At 47.6% G+C, this 16,636-nt stretch overlaps 1 protein-coding gene across 3 annotated transcripts in view; it reads left to right on the top strand.

Moving 5' to 3' along the window:
- Window positions 1–16,396, top strand: part of NTF3 (neurotrophin 3) — a 65,130-nt gene extending 48,734 nt beyond the window's left edge. For 2 of the 3 annotated variants that reach the window (XM_033223124.1, XM_033223123.1), the window contains exon 2: window positions 15,291–16,396. In XM_033223124.1, coding sequence (XP_033079015.1) covers window positions 15,291–16,085 — 795 coding nt within the window. In that variant the 3' untranslated portion in view covers window positions 16,086–16,396. Of the gene's footprint in view, window positions 1–9,286; window positions 9,398–15,290 lie in introns of all 3 variants that reach the window. The other variant, XM_033223125.1, reaches the window with a different exon arrangement.
- The last annotated feature ends 240 nt before the right edge of the window (window positions 16,397–16,636 follow it).

Here is a 16,636-nt window from a genome sequence, read left to right as displayed (position 1 = left end):
CTCATCATCAAATATATTTTCCTTCGTTATTGCTGTCATTTTCTTAATACCAGTCTTGTTGAAAAAGGATTGTTTTAGATACAATTTTGCCTCACTTGTTTCATCTCCAGAACACAATCCATCTATAGACTAAATAGAGCCAAGATTTGCCGGAGAGAGGAGATAGCGGGGGAGGCTAGAATTAGAAAGAAGTGGATGCAGAACTTGGGCCAATAATGGATCCGTCCATCTCCCTATTCAAGAGGACATTCTTGCAGCCAGAGGTGGTTCCACTTTGGAAATGATCTATTTTGTGTAAACTGGTGCATCACAGATACTGTTAGGGTATCTAACAGATGCTGATAAAGCGTGGTCTGCATTTTGTAGATATGAGGGCTCTCCCTTAGGTTTACAGCCGGATGAAGGAGCTCCACTTACTTGGTGATCACAAGCATGTGGCCCACCCTGCTGGGCTCTAGGACTTCGAAAATAGAGAAGGCTATCCTTTAGGAAGACTGTAGGATCAGGAGTCGGGAAGCAGAGACTCTGCTTGTAGTTTTACATCTAGCAGTAACAACTTTGAGCCTATCCCTCACCTACTCTATGCCCTGGATTTCTTGGCTTTAACATAGCAAAAGCCTCTCTTTATAGTTTTCCTAACTCTGTCTCTCCCCAAAAAGCTGGAGATGTAAGTTTTAAATTTCAGTCCTTGGCACAGAGTAGGTGTTCAATCTCTCATCCTTCCGTTCTTCAAGATAGCTGATGGCTCAGCCATGTGTATCCTGGACAGGGCTCTCTGTGTCTTTTCTGAAAGCCCTGATGCTCTCAGGCTGGCCTCTAGGCCTCACGTCTTCCCACTTGTTCCTAACTCCAGTGTTAGGCTGTGGGCTTTGCCTCACTACCTGTTTCAAGGCGGCCTCTGTTTGGTCCCCAGAGCATTCCTGGGAGTCTGAGGCCTTTAAGGACTCCTGTGCTCTCAAGGAAGAAGAACTAGAGCAGCTCTTAGGCTTCCTTGGTCTATTTAAAGTCATCTTCATCGCTTCCTGTGCAGCCCCTCCAGAGCTGTTGAACGCCACCTTTCTCCTCTTTCGGGTAATCCACAAAACCTTGCATGGGGTTGTGCTCTGTGTGGTTTTCCAGCATCAAATTCAGTCATCAAAAGATGCATCAGGAGGGTGGAGGGGGTGGCGCCTGGGGCGAGAGTCAAGCAAGGAAGGCTAGAATGTCTGTTTGCATTCGCAAAGGGAGCATTGGAAGTTAGGGTGGAAAAAAGTCCCACCGGCCTTTATTTACCACAGTGGGTAGCCTCGGCAGGAGGGGGAGCTGGGTGGGAAAGGAAGACAATAGAACGCTGTGTTGCCTTGCTGTAAAAGCTTGCTCTAAGCAAATAATGCGGCAAGCTCAGTCAGAGCCCTGCTCAATTAGCCCCAGTGCTTAAAGGAGGGTCTCCCTGCAGCTGTTGGCGGCGGGTGGGCTGGAGCAAAGTTAGGAGCACTCTGGGGCACTCGGGAGGCGAACCTGCAGGCATATTGCATGGGAGCTGACCAGGGAGGGAGACCAAAGGACCCTCCAACCTGATCCCAGTCCCTGCTTCTTGAACAGAGGGCTACAGAGGAGGTTGGTGGGGTCACTCTGGGGAGAGGCAATGTGGGGAGACCACGGAGGAGGTGACCAGAAAAGTGAGTGCAAACGTTTCATGCCAAGAGTGACCGACATATGGAACGTGTTATCCGGAAGGGTTACAGGCTGGAGGAGCTCCTGGAGGTTTTCAGGGGGTGGGATGGGGGAGGGGGAAGCCTTCAGAAACTCAAGGAGGTTTCTGAACAAAAGGAATTTGAGAAGGGTTGGAGAAATAATGAGAAATGCAAACTTGACCCAGAGTTTCTCCTTCCATCTCACAGCTTCTCCCCTGCCTGTCCTCACATGTTTCCAGTTCATGGGGACCCAGGAAGGCCACTGGAGCCCTGTGCCTGACTCCACGTGCACCACACTGGGGGTGTGGGCGGTGGGTGAGGAGGACCCAGAGAGCTGACTCGCTCCTCTGTGCTGAAAGGGACCCAGAGAGCGAGAGCCCTGCCTGGCTTTAGACCCGTGTGGACGACAGCAGGCTGCTAACACCGGGATGGTCTCTGGATGATTTACTCCGGTTCCTGCCCTTGCTAGAGAAGCAATCTGATGCTGGTCTGAGACTGAAAACCAGATTTGTCCAGGGACTCACAGTGGCCAAAGGGGAGGCCGGGAGTAGATGCAGGCTCTTGATCCCTTCAGCTTTTTGGCACCTCCCCTTCTCAGCATCCCTCGCCCAGCACACCACGCACACGTGTACATACACACACAGACACACACACCAAACAGAGGCACATAGAATAACACCACACCCGCATGCACACATACACAGACACACACGCAGCACAGACACACGTAGAATAACACCACACACATGCACATACAAACAGAATAACACCACACACATGCACACACACACAGAATAACACCACACACACGCACACACACCACACACACAACACCACACACATGCACATACACACACCACAGACACACACAGAATAACACCACACACATGCACACACACAGAATAACACGACACACATGCACATCCACACACCACAGATACACACACAGAATAGCGCCACACACATGGGCACACACAGACATACACACACCACACACAGAATAACACCACACACACGCAAATATACCACACACACACAGAATAACACCACACACATGCACACATGCATACAGACATAAATCACACACACAATAACATAACACACATGCACACACAGTCACACCACACAGACACCCAGAATACCACACACACATGCACACACACAGACCCACTCACAGAATACATATATGCACACACACGCATACAAGCACCACACAGAATAACACCACACACACATACAGACAGAGACATACACATACATACACACACCACAAACACACAGGTATACTCACAGAATACACACCCGCACACACACGTATAGACGTACACCACATAAGCAGAATAACATCACACACACACCACACACACAGAATAACACCACACACACAGAATAACACCACACACATATGCACTCGATACAGAGACACACTTACACCTGGACATATACACCGCATGCATACAGACACACACACACGCATACTGCACACATGCACATGCACACACAAGCACATCAGACATCACACATGCATACATATACACAACACACAGACACACCCACAGGCTTACACAGACACCACACACAACATATAGATATGCACACGACACACACGCAGAGACAGACACACTCACAGGCATACATGCACACATACACATACTACACACAGACACATCTGCAGTCATACACAGATACTGCGCACATAGAGACATACAACACACACACTCAGACACGCGTAGACGTGTACGTGCGCATGCGTGTGCGCGCACACACACGCTCACACACACACACTACCTGACTTGTTTCCCACAAGACAGGTACTGGCTTGTTGCTGGTAGCCCTCCTGTCCCAGCCCGTGTTGGCCAGGGTGCCAGGCACTGCCACCCCTCTTGGGACAAGGTACAGGTGGCCTGTGTGATCACGGCCTGTTCCGAGAGCCTCTTCCTGAGCCGGGAAGTGTTCTGTGACACTGAGTGCCCATGCCTTCGTCTTTCCCATGGTGCTGGGACTTGGCCACCTGCTGCATTTACAGCACCCGCGTGTTCACTTCCCTGGCAGTAGGAAGAAATGTAGGTTAGTGCAGGGAGGTCCCTGGCTTTGGGGATGGTGGTAGGGTGGAGTGGTCTCTAATGTGAATGGAAGTGCACATGTCCTCTGGACTTGCAGCAATGCTGGCTTCAGAGGGGCCTTCTCTGCCACCTTTCCAGTTTTCCCCAACCAGGTAGAAGAGCCACCGCCCAGAGTCTTGGGCTCAGCTGAAACCCCCTGTTCAAATAAGAGACCCCCCTTTTCACTGTATCTCTCTCTTCCTCCCACTCACTGTCTCTCTCCTCTCTTCTCTGTCTCTCTGCCTCCCTCTCTGTCTGTTTCTCACTCTGTATCGCCTTTTTTCTCAATCTCTGTATCTATCTCTCCTCCTTTCTCTTTATCTCTCTGTCTCTCCCTCTGTCTTTCTCTCTGTGTGTTTTTATTTTTCGGTCTCCCTGCATCTCTGTTTCTGTCTCCCTCTCTCTTGGTTCTGTATCTTTGTCTCCCTCTCTCCCTATCTCTGTTTCTCTGTCTCAGTCTCTTTCTGTCTTTATGTCTCTTTTGTTTATCTCTCTCAGTCTCTATATCTCTGTCTCTTTCTCTTTTTATCCTTTCTGTGTCTCTGTCTTTGTTCTCTGTCCCTCCATCTCTGTCTCCCTCTCCCTCAGTCTCTGTCTCTTTCTTTCTCTGTCTCAGCCTCTCTCTGTCTCTGCATCGCTGTATCTGTCTCTGTCTCTCCCAGTCTCTCTCTGTCTCTGTCTATGACTCTCTCTCTCTCTACCTGTCTCTCTAGCACTCACTCACCCACTTACCTGAAGTCTCCATGAGCAGTGGGGTGGCTTTGCCTCTCTGCTTTGCCACTTTGCAGTCAGACCCGTGGGACTTGCAGACCCTCTGCTGGCGCACACCTTCAGGAGATCAACAGGGCCAGGGCACTCCCATGTTCTTCAGGGTTCCAGCCCCGAGTACTTGGTAAACACCAGTAATCGTCCTAGAGATCCACTGTAGATTCCTCATCCAGGTACTGAATCAGGCCCTTTTGAGCAAATTTAATGGAACGACCTTGGTGACATTACAAGATGACACCTCATCCCCTGTAGTCTCTTATTGATGGGCATTTAGGTTGATTCTGTGTCTTCGCTATTGTGAGTAGTGCTGCAGTGAACATATGTGTGCATATGTGTCTTCATGAGAGAATGATTTATAGTCCTTTGGGTATATCCCCAGTAATGAGATTGCTGGGTCGAATGGTATTTCTGTTTTCAGGTCTTTGAGGAATCGCTTAGGTCTTTGAGGAATCGCATTTGCGTTTTCAAACATCATGGAGAACACAGATCTTGAGGATGTGCAGGAACAGGGAGACCAAGGAATGAAAAAGCCATCAGGCTGGAGGTGAAGTCACCCAGAGTGATGGCAGGTTTATGGACAAAAAGGAAAATGCTCTGGTTCCTGGTGTCCATAAGGAAGGTAGATGCCAAGAGCTGGTGCTACACAGACACTTGTGAAAGGAAAAAGGGAAAGAGTCCGCCTCCATGGGCTGCCTCCATGGGCTGAGTAGGGCTGCTGGGGCCTCAGGCCTCTCACACATAGTGTCAGACATGCTGTGTTGGACAGGCTCACCTGGGACCCCTGTGCCTCCCCCAGGAAGCCCTATTGATAGGTGTGGGCAGGCTTCCCTCCATGTGTCCTTAAATACACCGACTGCTCTGTGTGTGGATGTGGATGAGCAGCATAGGGCTGATCATTTGGAGGGCTGAGCTTGGTTCCGGATCTTGTACTGATTGATTGATTGATTGATTGATTGATTGACTTTTGGGCAAGTCACTTTCCCCCCATAACCTTTCCATCGTATAATCCTAATAGAGTTGGATGCCAGTTGCTGGCACCCTGGCTTCACAGGGACACACAGAGAACCAGAAAATTCGGCTGATAATAATAATTTCTTCTCTATTTGGTCTGGAGAAGAAATGACTCAGAGCTGGTACAGGATAATAGAAGCATAAGGTATGTCAACTAGAAAGAACCTTTGAAATACTTTAGTTCAAGAATTCTAAACCTAAAATCTGTGGGACACTAGGATGACTTTTACGGATTCTTTGAATCACCTTGAAATTGTTTGCAATATTATTTATGTATGGGCACATGTGTGGTGGTTTAGCAGAAGGATTCCTTAGCATTGATTACATTGTAAAAGGGCCAGTGATCATAGAACAATTAACACCCCAGCATCATGTTATTCATAACTGAGGGGTCTGTGCAGATGGATTTGGAAAGGTGTGAGTCCTTTTTATCACTTGTCACCGTGTCTGGGGTCACGATTGATATTTAGTAGGTGTGGGCCTGAGTTGCATGCATGGGGGATAAAACTGAACAATAAAAAAACTGTCCTGTTCGAAATCCAAGTAGCACCCCTGTGAAGAAACACTGCTCAGGAACTGAGCCCCCCAAGACGCACAGTGATTCTCCCTTAGCCACAAAGCTCATTAGTGGCAGAGTTGGTTTTTATTAACAGATCAAAACAGGGGATGTGCCAAGAGCCTACATTATTTTGTTTCTCATCATCAGCTACAAATATGCTGCAATCTGTGAAAACAAAAGAATCAGAAATCTGTCCCACCTTCAACGCTCCTGCCATTTTTTTAAAATGAATCTTTGGCTTCTTGGTTGTTTTTTACCATCAACTAAGAGAAGAGGAAAGGAATACTTTACATTTGGAGAAAGTAAACCATAAACAATTGATTCCACTAGCCCCATATCACATACATGTGCTCTTCAGTTACTGTGAATTGGTGAGGCAAGCCTTAGACTGGAAATTTCCCCTTTATGTTTCAGAGGATCTGTCTTGAATGTCTCTTACTCTACAAAGAAAGAAACATTAATATACCAGCATGCTGCTTGCTACCTAGTTCACTGCCATGAAGTGGCGGGTGCCTTAGATGTTGGAGTGAATTGAGAGATCTTCTGCAATATCAGCTAAGAGTTAGGCCTGTGGGATCACAGAGACAGGGGTTTGTTCCCGGGCTCTGCCTCTCAATTGATGTGTCATCTTGAGAAAAAGTACTTAATCCTTCTGAGCCTCAGTTTCCTTGGCTGAAAAGTGGGGATAATAATCGTATCCACAAGGATTAATTGAGATCATCCCTGTGAAGTGTTCCGCATAGTCTAGCATATGGTGAGGCTCAATAAATGTGAGCTGTTCTTACAAGCGATTATTATGACTTGCGTCTGTGATTAAAGACAGCCTGGGGTTCAGAGTGTTTGTGCCAAAACTGCTTTCAGAGGACAAGCTCTGGGTTGGTTTTTCAGTCTTGCCCAGCTGCCCAGAAAGAGTCACTGGAGTGTTTTGGGTTGGAGTCATTGTGTTTGTTAAGTGTCTATCACACACTCCAGTTTTGATGGAAGATTGGTTTTCTTCCTGTGTGCACATCCCCGCATCACTACATGAGTTGGTGAGAAGAGACTCAGAAAAGCACCAGACACATGTTTCTTCTGCCTCAGTTCCCGAGTCTGTAAAAGTACTCAGAAGCATGATGGCGGTCACAGGGAACAGAGGGGAGAGACACCTGGAGGAGCAGAAGACAGCCCCAGCTGTCACAGTCTTCGGACGCCATGGTTTTCCGGACAAGGGATCCAGACCAGACCAGCAATCAGTATAGCTGCAGACCAGTCAATACTCCTCATTCTTGTGAAAGGCAGTTGGCTGTGTGGCAGCAGGGAGACATGAGGGGCCATATTTGACACAGGCCTGATGGCCAAGTCTAGAGGAGTCTGCCTGCCATCTGACCACACTTTCTGCAGCCAAGTCCTCTGGGGGCCAAACCAGTATGGTTTGACTTTATCCTGGACTTGCTGCTATAGTTGATGCACACAAAAAAGTTCTGGCCATTGCCAAGCCAGCTGTGGTCTTGGTTTGGAAGAGTAAGAACTGAATGGAAGGCATGCTTTGGGATTTCCCTTAGCCTCCAACCCTCAAGAAGAAGCCAACTTATTTCTTCTGCCATTTGGAGACTCATGCTTGTCTGGGTGGATAAGATAAATACTTTCATCATTGCCATCATTATTATTAATTATAATTATTGAAAATCAATTACTCAGCACCCCCTCCCGTGTAATGGTATCACTTATTGTTGTATAGCATTTTGCAGACAACGTATATGCTTGACCATAAACTCAACTTGAACATAATCATAAATTTAAAACAAAAACATTGACGTGGGCAGCTATTCTGTGAGGCCAAAGTTATTATTTAATGCCAGCTGCACTTTCAGCTGTCTATGTGGCTGAAGCAACTTCCCCTTGTGTGTTTTCACACTTACAGATTGGAGTAATCCAGACACAGAAAATGATACCAAAATTGAAATGTTTCTGAACATTAAATGATTCCATAATTTGAAAATAGTTTCAAATTTTTCAAAATTCAAAAATTTGAAAATAGTTCAACTAGAGTCCGTCCTCACCTCAGGTAGTTACATGTTGTGTGTGTGTGTGTGTGTGTGTGTGTGTGTGTGTAGGCCCACAAACCCATGCGTGCACACCTGTATGCACAGTGGTGGATGAGTGTGAATTACCAAAACAAAGACGACTAAATGCAGGATAACACCATGATGGCTAGTAGCCAGATAGACTCAGATTTTCTCTGAAGGATCCTTCTTAGTCCACCCCCCGCTCCATGACATGGGAGTTTGTGATATGCAAAGGATAAAGTAAACCTGAGTTTCCTGGGGCTTGTGTCGGCATGCCAAGCTCCTTTAAGATCTCTCTTTGCCAAGACGGGGCTAAGCCAGAGGCTTCCTTGGCCTGGGGAATAACTGTCGTACCTTCCTCCCTGGAGCGGCTGGTGCACACTGTTCTGACGTGTGCCATGCCTTCCATCTTTCACAGCCCGAGGCCAGAGGAGGGTATGCTTTAAACAATGTGAAATTCCTCTCCTAACAGCTGTGCAAAGGAAACGCACAGCTTTCTACCTCCATCTCGGTCCACTTGGCTTTCTTTGGGGATATAGGTTCCTTGTCTGTTCAGGGGTCCCTGTTCCTCACTTTCTGGCCTTCAAAAGGACCAGTTTCAGTACCTCCTTTCTTAGGGAGGCGAGTCAATCTTCTGAGGTTCTCTGTTTTATTTTATTTTATCCTAGAGTATGCCTCTCTGTTGACTGTGTGTCTTGTCTCATTTCTGCTGAGAAGCCAGCATCTCCTGAAAACTGAGGGCCTTGTCCTATTTCAGATCTTGGGCCGAGGATTGACCATGTGTGTTAGTCAGTTTCAGAGCCCTGAGTTTTAAGTACTAAGTTTTAAGGAGAGGAACAACAGTAGAATTAGGTATCTTAAAGAACAGGATAGGAATCCACATCTGCCTCTTCTCTCACCTGGTTTGACACTACATAGATGCAGACCTGTTCAGAGTTCAGGGATTGTCTCATGAGGCCTCACCAAATACCAACAGAGAGAGTAGCTGTTTCTCCTCTAGCTCCCTGATTGCTTCTGGTTTTCCGTGACTTTAGAGCATGCGCATCAGCAGGTTTTGGGGACCGTCTCTGGCCTGCTTTGTGATCTTGGCTCTGTTCCTCAATTTATGTCTTTTTTGTGCTCCATAAGACAGGGAGTTTCATGGTTGCCACTACCTGAGAGGTGCTGAAGTGAATGAGGTGGAGGACGCAGAGCTAGCAGGGAAGAAGGTGCCGTGGAAACCCACACAGCTTTATTCATGTGAGCTCATTTCTCATTTACTCCTTGTAGCAATTCCAAGTCACCCCCTCCCTTCATCCCCTTCCAAGCATTTCCCTCCCTTGTTGGTTTTGGATCTACCGTGCCCCCGGTGAGTTAACCTACATGTTTTAGTTTGAATCTAATCATGCTATTTCCAGGTTGCCAACCCCCATGGGTGCTTCAGCCTAATTGGTCTGTCCTCACTGGTGTCTGCAGCACCTTCCCTTTGAGCGTCATCTGTGCATTTTAATTAATCTGCCACTTTTTCCTCCCTCCTGCTTCCGGATCATTAATAAAGAGATTAACCAAAACCAGACCAATCCCCAGTGGAGGCTCCACCAGAATCTCTCTGTCCCAGCTCCCAGCTTTGCCATGGGTCAGAACATCTTCATGTGGCCCCATTGACTAATTTTGAGGCCTCAAGACCTATGTTCAGAACAAAGCCAGTGTGAATTAATTTTGCAATTAAGATTTGGGGAACAAGCATAGCCAGTCTTTTCTATATGGCCTTAGTTTAGTATTTCCACCACATTCCTTTCCGTTTTGTCATGCTACTTTAAATCTATCACTTTCCCACCTCTCTGCCTTTCCAGTCCCTGAACAAGACATTAGGGTTATCTGGCAGGATGTCTCCTGAGCCCGTAGCATGAGTCAGAGACCATGTCATAGCCGAAGAAATTCTCCAAAGAGTCAGACCCTCTGGACACAGCTGGCCAGTGTCCTCTTTGACCCCAGCCAGAGAATGAATTTGCCTCCAGAGGATATGGCTATACCAGAAATAATGAAATCTCTTGAATTTGCATATTAAAAATTTGGCAAATTCAACACTGCTTTCACCTCTACTCTCATGACTGCTCTCTGAGGAAAGCTAAAACAGAGCCTTTCTGCTTTCTTTGTAAGTCGCCCAGATTTCCCGTGCTGGTCTCAGACCCTGGATGTGAGATGGTGCACTCCGTGTTCTGTCCACTACAACACAGGGCCTCTGCAGGCACAGGTGACCTGCGGATGGGCTGCACTGAAGACCATCAGGCCCAGGAGGGGATTGGATTGTGTTTACTTTTGTGGAGGTGCTTTCATAGGGAATACGGGGAGGAGGACATAGGAGTGATGGCCTCAAATCTCTGCAAACTCTGCTTAGAGCTGAGGCTTCTTGGGGAAGGGCACAGCCTGCTGACAGCAGCCATCCTGGCTCCAGGCTTGGAGCTTGGGCTTCCTCTGGAAGTAAACTCTCTAGAATGTTTGTGAGCAGGGATGGACGGAGAGGCAGCAGAGTGTCATCATTAATAACATGAGCTCTAGAGCCAGAAGGTGCAAATCCTGGCTCTGCTGCTTGTTAGCTAATTGTGGAACCCCTCTTTGCCTTGGTTTCCCCATCCAAAATGGGAAACTCGACAGTACCTACTTCAGGATGGTTGTTACCTGGATTTAAGATTTATATAAGCCAGTACCTGGCACTTTGCATTTTTATTCTGGATGATCTCACCCCTAAGCAGTCTAAAAATTTACTCCACACATGTGTAGCAAGAGGGGTCTCTAGGTACATGGTTGGGAGGTGCTCCTGTATAAGGAAGCTGGTCCTGGAGAGCTGAACTGGAACCTGAAGGCTGCAGCCCCGTCTCTGCATGTGACAGGGAGGGCAGATGCAGGTTGCTGGGGGCTCAGATTCTGTGCCATTCTCTTCCCCAGCTTCCTTTTCCATGTCAGCTGCTTCTTGAATACCCCCAAACCCTCTGTGGATGCTGTTAACTGAGCCAAAAAGGAGGAATCAGAAATTGCTCTCTTTTGAGTATTTTGAGGGATGGTGAAACCTTGTAGGAATGTTGCTCCAGGGACGGAGAAAACACCATATGTGGGAAAGCGTTTCTAAGTGAGGAAAAATCGCACATGCACGTCGGTCAGGATCTTGGAAAACTCTGAGCAGGGGAAATGGGCACCGGGGAGAGTGTAGAAAGGGGGTTTACTGAGGTCTTTAACAGGTCTTTTTCTAATTATAGCCAAGAAGAGCCTGGGGACCATGGCCGACTTCAGAGCCAGGGCCTGTATTTTCTTTGGGAAAAGAAGGCAGAGTTGATTGGCTTCCAAAACCAGGCTTGGCAAAAGCCCATGCAGGCTCTCCAGCCAGTAAGCGGTGCCTTGGGTAGGTCTATATCGTAGCAGGCGTTCATTCAGTAAATTGACATCGAAAATCCGCAGCGTGTCCAGCCCTGTGCTGGGCGTCAAGGATGTGTGGATGGAAAGGACATGGTCCCTGTCATCCAAGGGGAGACACACCAACAATAATAGCACAATATGACAATTGCTTAAATGAAGTTCTCTGCAGATGATGGTAACCCCTAGAGAAAGAGCATAGACATCCCCCTAAATAGAAGAACTCACTGCTGTGCCTTGCCCGGGTGGAGCTAGCACTGCCTTCCTGTTTCCATTGCTCACTCCAGGGAACTGGCACACTGGGGGACTCCCACCCCGGACATGGAGTGAAAAATGAAGGTACTGGTGGCCAAAAAGTGACCACAGATCAGAATGCATCTCTTCTTGCCCCCTGCGTATTCAGAAACGCCACGTCTCCCTTGCCCATGTTTGCTTTCATCATCTGTCTGTTCTCTGGGCTTCCAGTTCATAATACTCCTTTCTTCTTCCACAACCAGTGTAAGTGGTCTGAGATCCAAGCACTCGGGCACCGTGGCATCTGGGGGAAAGCCTTGCTGGGACCGTGTTGGTACAGATTGCTGTGAGCCAGATGTAGAGAAGGGAGATCTCCAGACGCTGGGTCCCTCACCCGTGTGCATCAAAGGCAGAGGTGCACCATCTCCCGTGGCCACAGGCCATTCAGGTTCATGTTCTCTAACATATCTAGTGTGCTCACTCTGTCCCTGATACTATGCTGGGTGCTTCCATGTGGATTTCATTGTTTACCCCTCACAATAACTTTGATGGTGCACAAGCCATGTGATTTTTGTTGAACCGACGAACCAAATGCCCCCAGCACTCTCTGCCGTTGTTTAGCATTCCTTAGACAGCTCACTTCACCACCAGTGTAGGCCTCCGTTCCCTTACCTGTATAAATGAGGGGATTGTCTAGGGTCCCTTTCAGCTGCAAACCTCTGTGTTTTGGGGAGTTCTGTAGCAACATTCTTGGACTTGCTCTCTACGAAAAAAGCTAAAAGTAGATTATTGAAATGGAGTCCACAGGAAGCCTACAGGGCTTTATGGCGGGCGCCTGTAGTCCTAGCTACTCGGGAGGCTGAGGCGAGAGAATGGCGTAAACCCAGGAGGCGGAGCTTGCAGTGAGCTGAGATCCGGCCACTGCACTCCAGCCTGGGCGACAGAGCGAGACTCCGTCTCAAAAAAAAAAAAAAAAAAAAGAGTTTAGAAACACCAACCTGCAGATGACTTACTCTCGCTACTTATTACAAAGTATCATGGCAAGTAAGAAGGAAATGGTCAGCCACTGGGAGAGCAGGCTGGGGTTGCAAGGAGGTGGCAGGTGCTGCTGTTGGGATCTTGGGGGAGTGTTGTAGAAAAGTCAGCTTTGGAACCAGGCACTGAAAAATGGGTGAAATTTCAACAGGAGAGGCAGTGCACGTGGGTCGTGATTCAAGTAGCAGTGAGTAGTGAATGGAGTTGGAGCAAGGGGCCCGTGAGCTCAGTCATCACATGGAAAAGGGAGGTGAGGGCCGGAGTGCAGAGAACCCCTCTCACTTTCCTGTGGGTCTCTCCTCTTTTTTAAACTGCATTTAGGTTTTCCTCATCTATAAGATGAAGGAATAAGATTAGATGTCCTCTTTATATGGCTTGTCTACTTCTAATAAACTTTGGTTCCCTATTCCAGCCACCACCCATAAAGACTCTTACTGTTTCCTCCTCAATCCATCAGCATCAGCCAGCATTCTCCCTCTCAGCTCACCCTGGTCATTACCTCACTAATCTGTACCTTGACTCTTATTCTACCCGGGACCTCCCCTCACTAACCATACTTGATTTATTTCCTCAAGAGCAGATACCCTGTGTATTCTTAGCTTACAGTGGCTGAGCTTTTGGGAGGTTTAATAAATTGTTTTTCAATAGATTGTCAGTCCAAAAAGATTTTATTGCAGCTGTATTATTCTTTTTGGGGGGAGTAGGGAAGGTAATCCTAGTTGTATGCCATATTCTTTGTATTGTTCAAGTTGCATTTTGTTGGGCCTGTAATATTGAAGAAAATGTCACTCGTATGCAGAATAGGAGGGAGATTCCTTATGCTGTAGAGGAACCGTTTTCCTAGGATAGTACAATTCCTGAGAGTCTTTTTCCTCTAAGGGTGAGCAGCAAAGCTAGAATCCCTCTCTTGGCTTTGACCTTGAAGGAGTCAGCTGTTCCCAAGACTAGTTCCCATGGAAAGAAGATGGTCTCCTTATCACAGTGACAAGAGGAGGCAGTATGAGCAGAGTGCGTCACTGTTGCTGACCTCTAGGGACAAGCGAGCCAGCCATATTTCAGACAAGCTGGGAAGAGGCTCTGTGTGGGTCCTGGGAGGGAGGGAGCACTGGCAGGCTCAGACATAGGTGTTGGTTAGCAGGACTGCTTTTCTGTTTCTTGTGTCGGCTTTGTTTATTTCCTCTCTGTTTTCCCCCTGGACTTAGTGAAGTCTTTCCGAAATTACCAAAGGTGAACCAGGGGAAGAGTTTTCATTTTCCATGTTTAGACAGAACTTTAAATAGGAAATGATGTACGCCCTGGGAACCGGTGAGGTGGTGGCGATGGTAATTAAGGAGTGATTATCTCAAGGAGGTGGAGGAATCAGGGGGATCACTAGCTCAGCTGCCCCTCTCCACCTGGAGCATCTCCTTCCAGTGCTAACCCTTGGAAGATCTGGGCTTTGCTCTAGTGAGGGAGAGACCAGCAATGAAGGTATCTTGAGATCAGCACTGTAATTCCACCAGGACTCCTCAGGAGCCCGGTGTTAAGCTTCTACTATGGCAACAGAATGAGGGCGCCCATGGGTTGAAATGCCATTTAAACAAGGAAATAGTAGAATTAGAAGGAGCATAACCACTAACAGGAACATTTTGTAGCAGAAATGTTAAAAATCTAAAGGAGGAAAGTGAATCAACAATGACTTTTCTGTTCTGGGCAAGTCCAGCCTGTTTATGTGAGGTGGTTATTCTGCATCTCTGTCTTCTGCAAGTCACGCTGTGGCAGGGCTCTGTTTTGCAGAGAGGGTCCCTGGGGATGGAGCAGATCGGTTGGTGATGCGTGTCTGTCAGAAAGCTTGGCAGAGCACCCTGGAACGCAGGCCCTCTCGCAGAGTGGGTAGTGACCCTACATGTTCATTTCCAAGGGCAGGAGAACAGACCGCTCCGGCTGCGACCTGGCCAGGAATGACCCCACAGCTGACACTGCAGTATGGGGGCCACTGAACCAGTCCTCAGCCTCAGTGTGTTCCAGGGGCTGCAGCTAGGGAGCAGTCGAACTCTTTCTTGAGGCAATTACAAGGCCACCGCTGCTGCTGCTGAAGGGAAGTGACTCCATGCTTACAATTCTCAGGTTTGAAGTTTTCACGCTTTGCCAAGCTAGGGTGAATCATGCATCTTGGCAGGCTCAAGGGATGTTTAAAGAAGCGATAGGACGTCGTCCACCCACAAGTCGAGGCTGCAGGATAAAGCAGACATCCAATGTAAATACAACCCGTGCAAAAAGCAGAGTCAGCAGACCTGGAGTGCATTCCGCAATATTTCCTGGGGGTGGGGGAAAGAAATTGCCTCTTCAGAATGTCCAGAGGGGAGTTGCGTTGCTTACCTGGGGGGCGGTATCCTCTCTCGTGCCCCACAGGGATACTCAGCCTCAGGTAGCTGGTGGCAGAATAACATAGACTCAGCTGTCACGCCTGCTCTTAACACCTGTGTTTCCTTTTCAGATCTTACAGGTGAACAAGGTGATGTCCATCTTGTTTTATGTGATACTTCTCGCTTATCTCCGTGGCATCCAAGGTAACAATATGGATCAAAGGAGTCTGCCAGAAGACTCGCTCAATTCCCTGATTATTAAGCTGATCCAGGCAGATATTTTGAAAAACAAGCTCTCCAAGCAGATGGTGGACGTTAAGGAAAATTACCAGAGCACCCTGCCGAAAGCAGAGGCCCCCCGAGAGCCGGAGCGAGGAGAGCCCGCCAAGTCAGAATTCCAGCCAGTGATTGCAATGGATACCGAACTGCTGCGGCAACAGAGACGCTACAACTCACCGCGGGTCCTGCTGAGCGACAGCACCCCCTTGGAGCCCCCACCCTTGTATCTCATGGAGGATTACGTGGGCAACCCCATGGTGGCGAACAGAACATCACGGCGGAAACGGTACGCGGAGCATAAGAGTCACCGAGGGGAGTACTCGGTATGTGACAGTGAGAGTCTGTGGGTGACCGACAAGTCATCGGCCATCGACATTCGGGGACACCAGGTGACGGTGCTGGGGGAGATCAAAACGGGCAACTCTCCCGTCAAACAATATTTTTATGAAACGCGATGTAAGGAAGCCAGGCCAGTCAAAAACGGTTGCAGGGGCATTGATGATAAACACTGGAACTCTCAGTGCAAAACGTCCCAAACCTACGTCCGAGCACTGACTTCAGAAAACAATAAACTCGTGGGCTGGCGGTGGATACGGATAGACACGTCCTGTGTGTGTGCCTTGTCGAGAAAAATCGGAAGAACATGAATTGGCATCTCTCCCCATATATAAATTATTACTTTAAATTATATGATATGCATGTAGCATATAAATGTTTATATTGTTTTTATATATTATAAGTTGACCTTTATTTATTAAACTTCAGCAACCCTACAGTATATAAGCTTTTTTCTCAATAAAATCAGTGTGCTTGCCTTCCCTCAGGCCTCTCCCATCTGTTAAAACTTGTTTTGTGATCTGGCTCTCAGGAGTCACTCTGTAAAATCTGTGTACACCAGTATTTTGCATTCAGTATTGTCAAGGCCATGACTGTCGTTTTAGTAAACTTGTTAAAATCAGATGATGTCAGAGTTGTGTATAAACACAGTTATATCCCTCTTCTGGTACATTTAATGTTGGGTTAATGAATTAAAAGAACTGTTATGGCCTCCACTGAAAATGATACCATGTAGCTCTGGCCAACAAGCTCTCTATCTCTGTGCTATTTGTTTGGAAAATTAGAATTATGATTTGCTCCAATGTTAGGGTCCTGGAACAATAACAACGACCCTGGCAATTTTAGTTTTGGAAGTTCCTTT

The sequence above is a fragment of the Trachypithecus francoisi genome, unplaced genomic scaffold (assembly GCF_009764315.1).
Source record: "Trachypithecus francoisi isolate TF-2019V2 unplaced genomic scaffold, Tfra_2.0 Lachesis_group11, whole genome shotgun sequence".
Lineage (NCBI taxonomy): Eukaryota > Metazoa > Chordata > Mammalia > Primates > Cercopithecidae > Trachypithecus > Trachypithecus francoisi.
The sequence above is the reverse complement of the archived record's forward strand: the minus strand, read 5'-3'. Positions and strand labels throughout refer to the sequence as shown.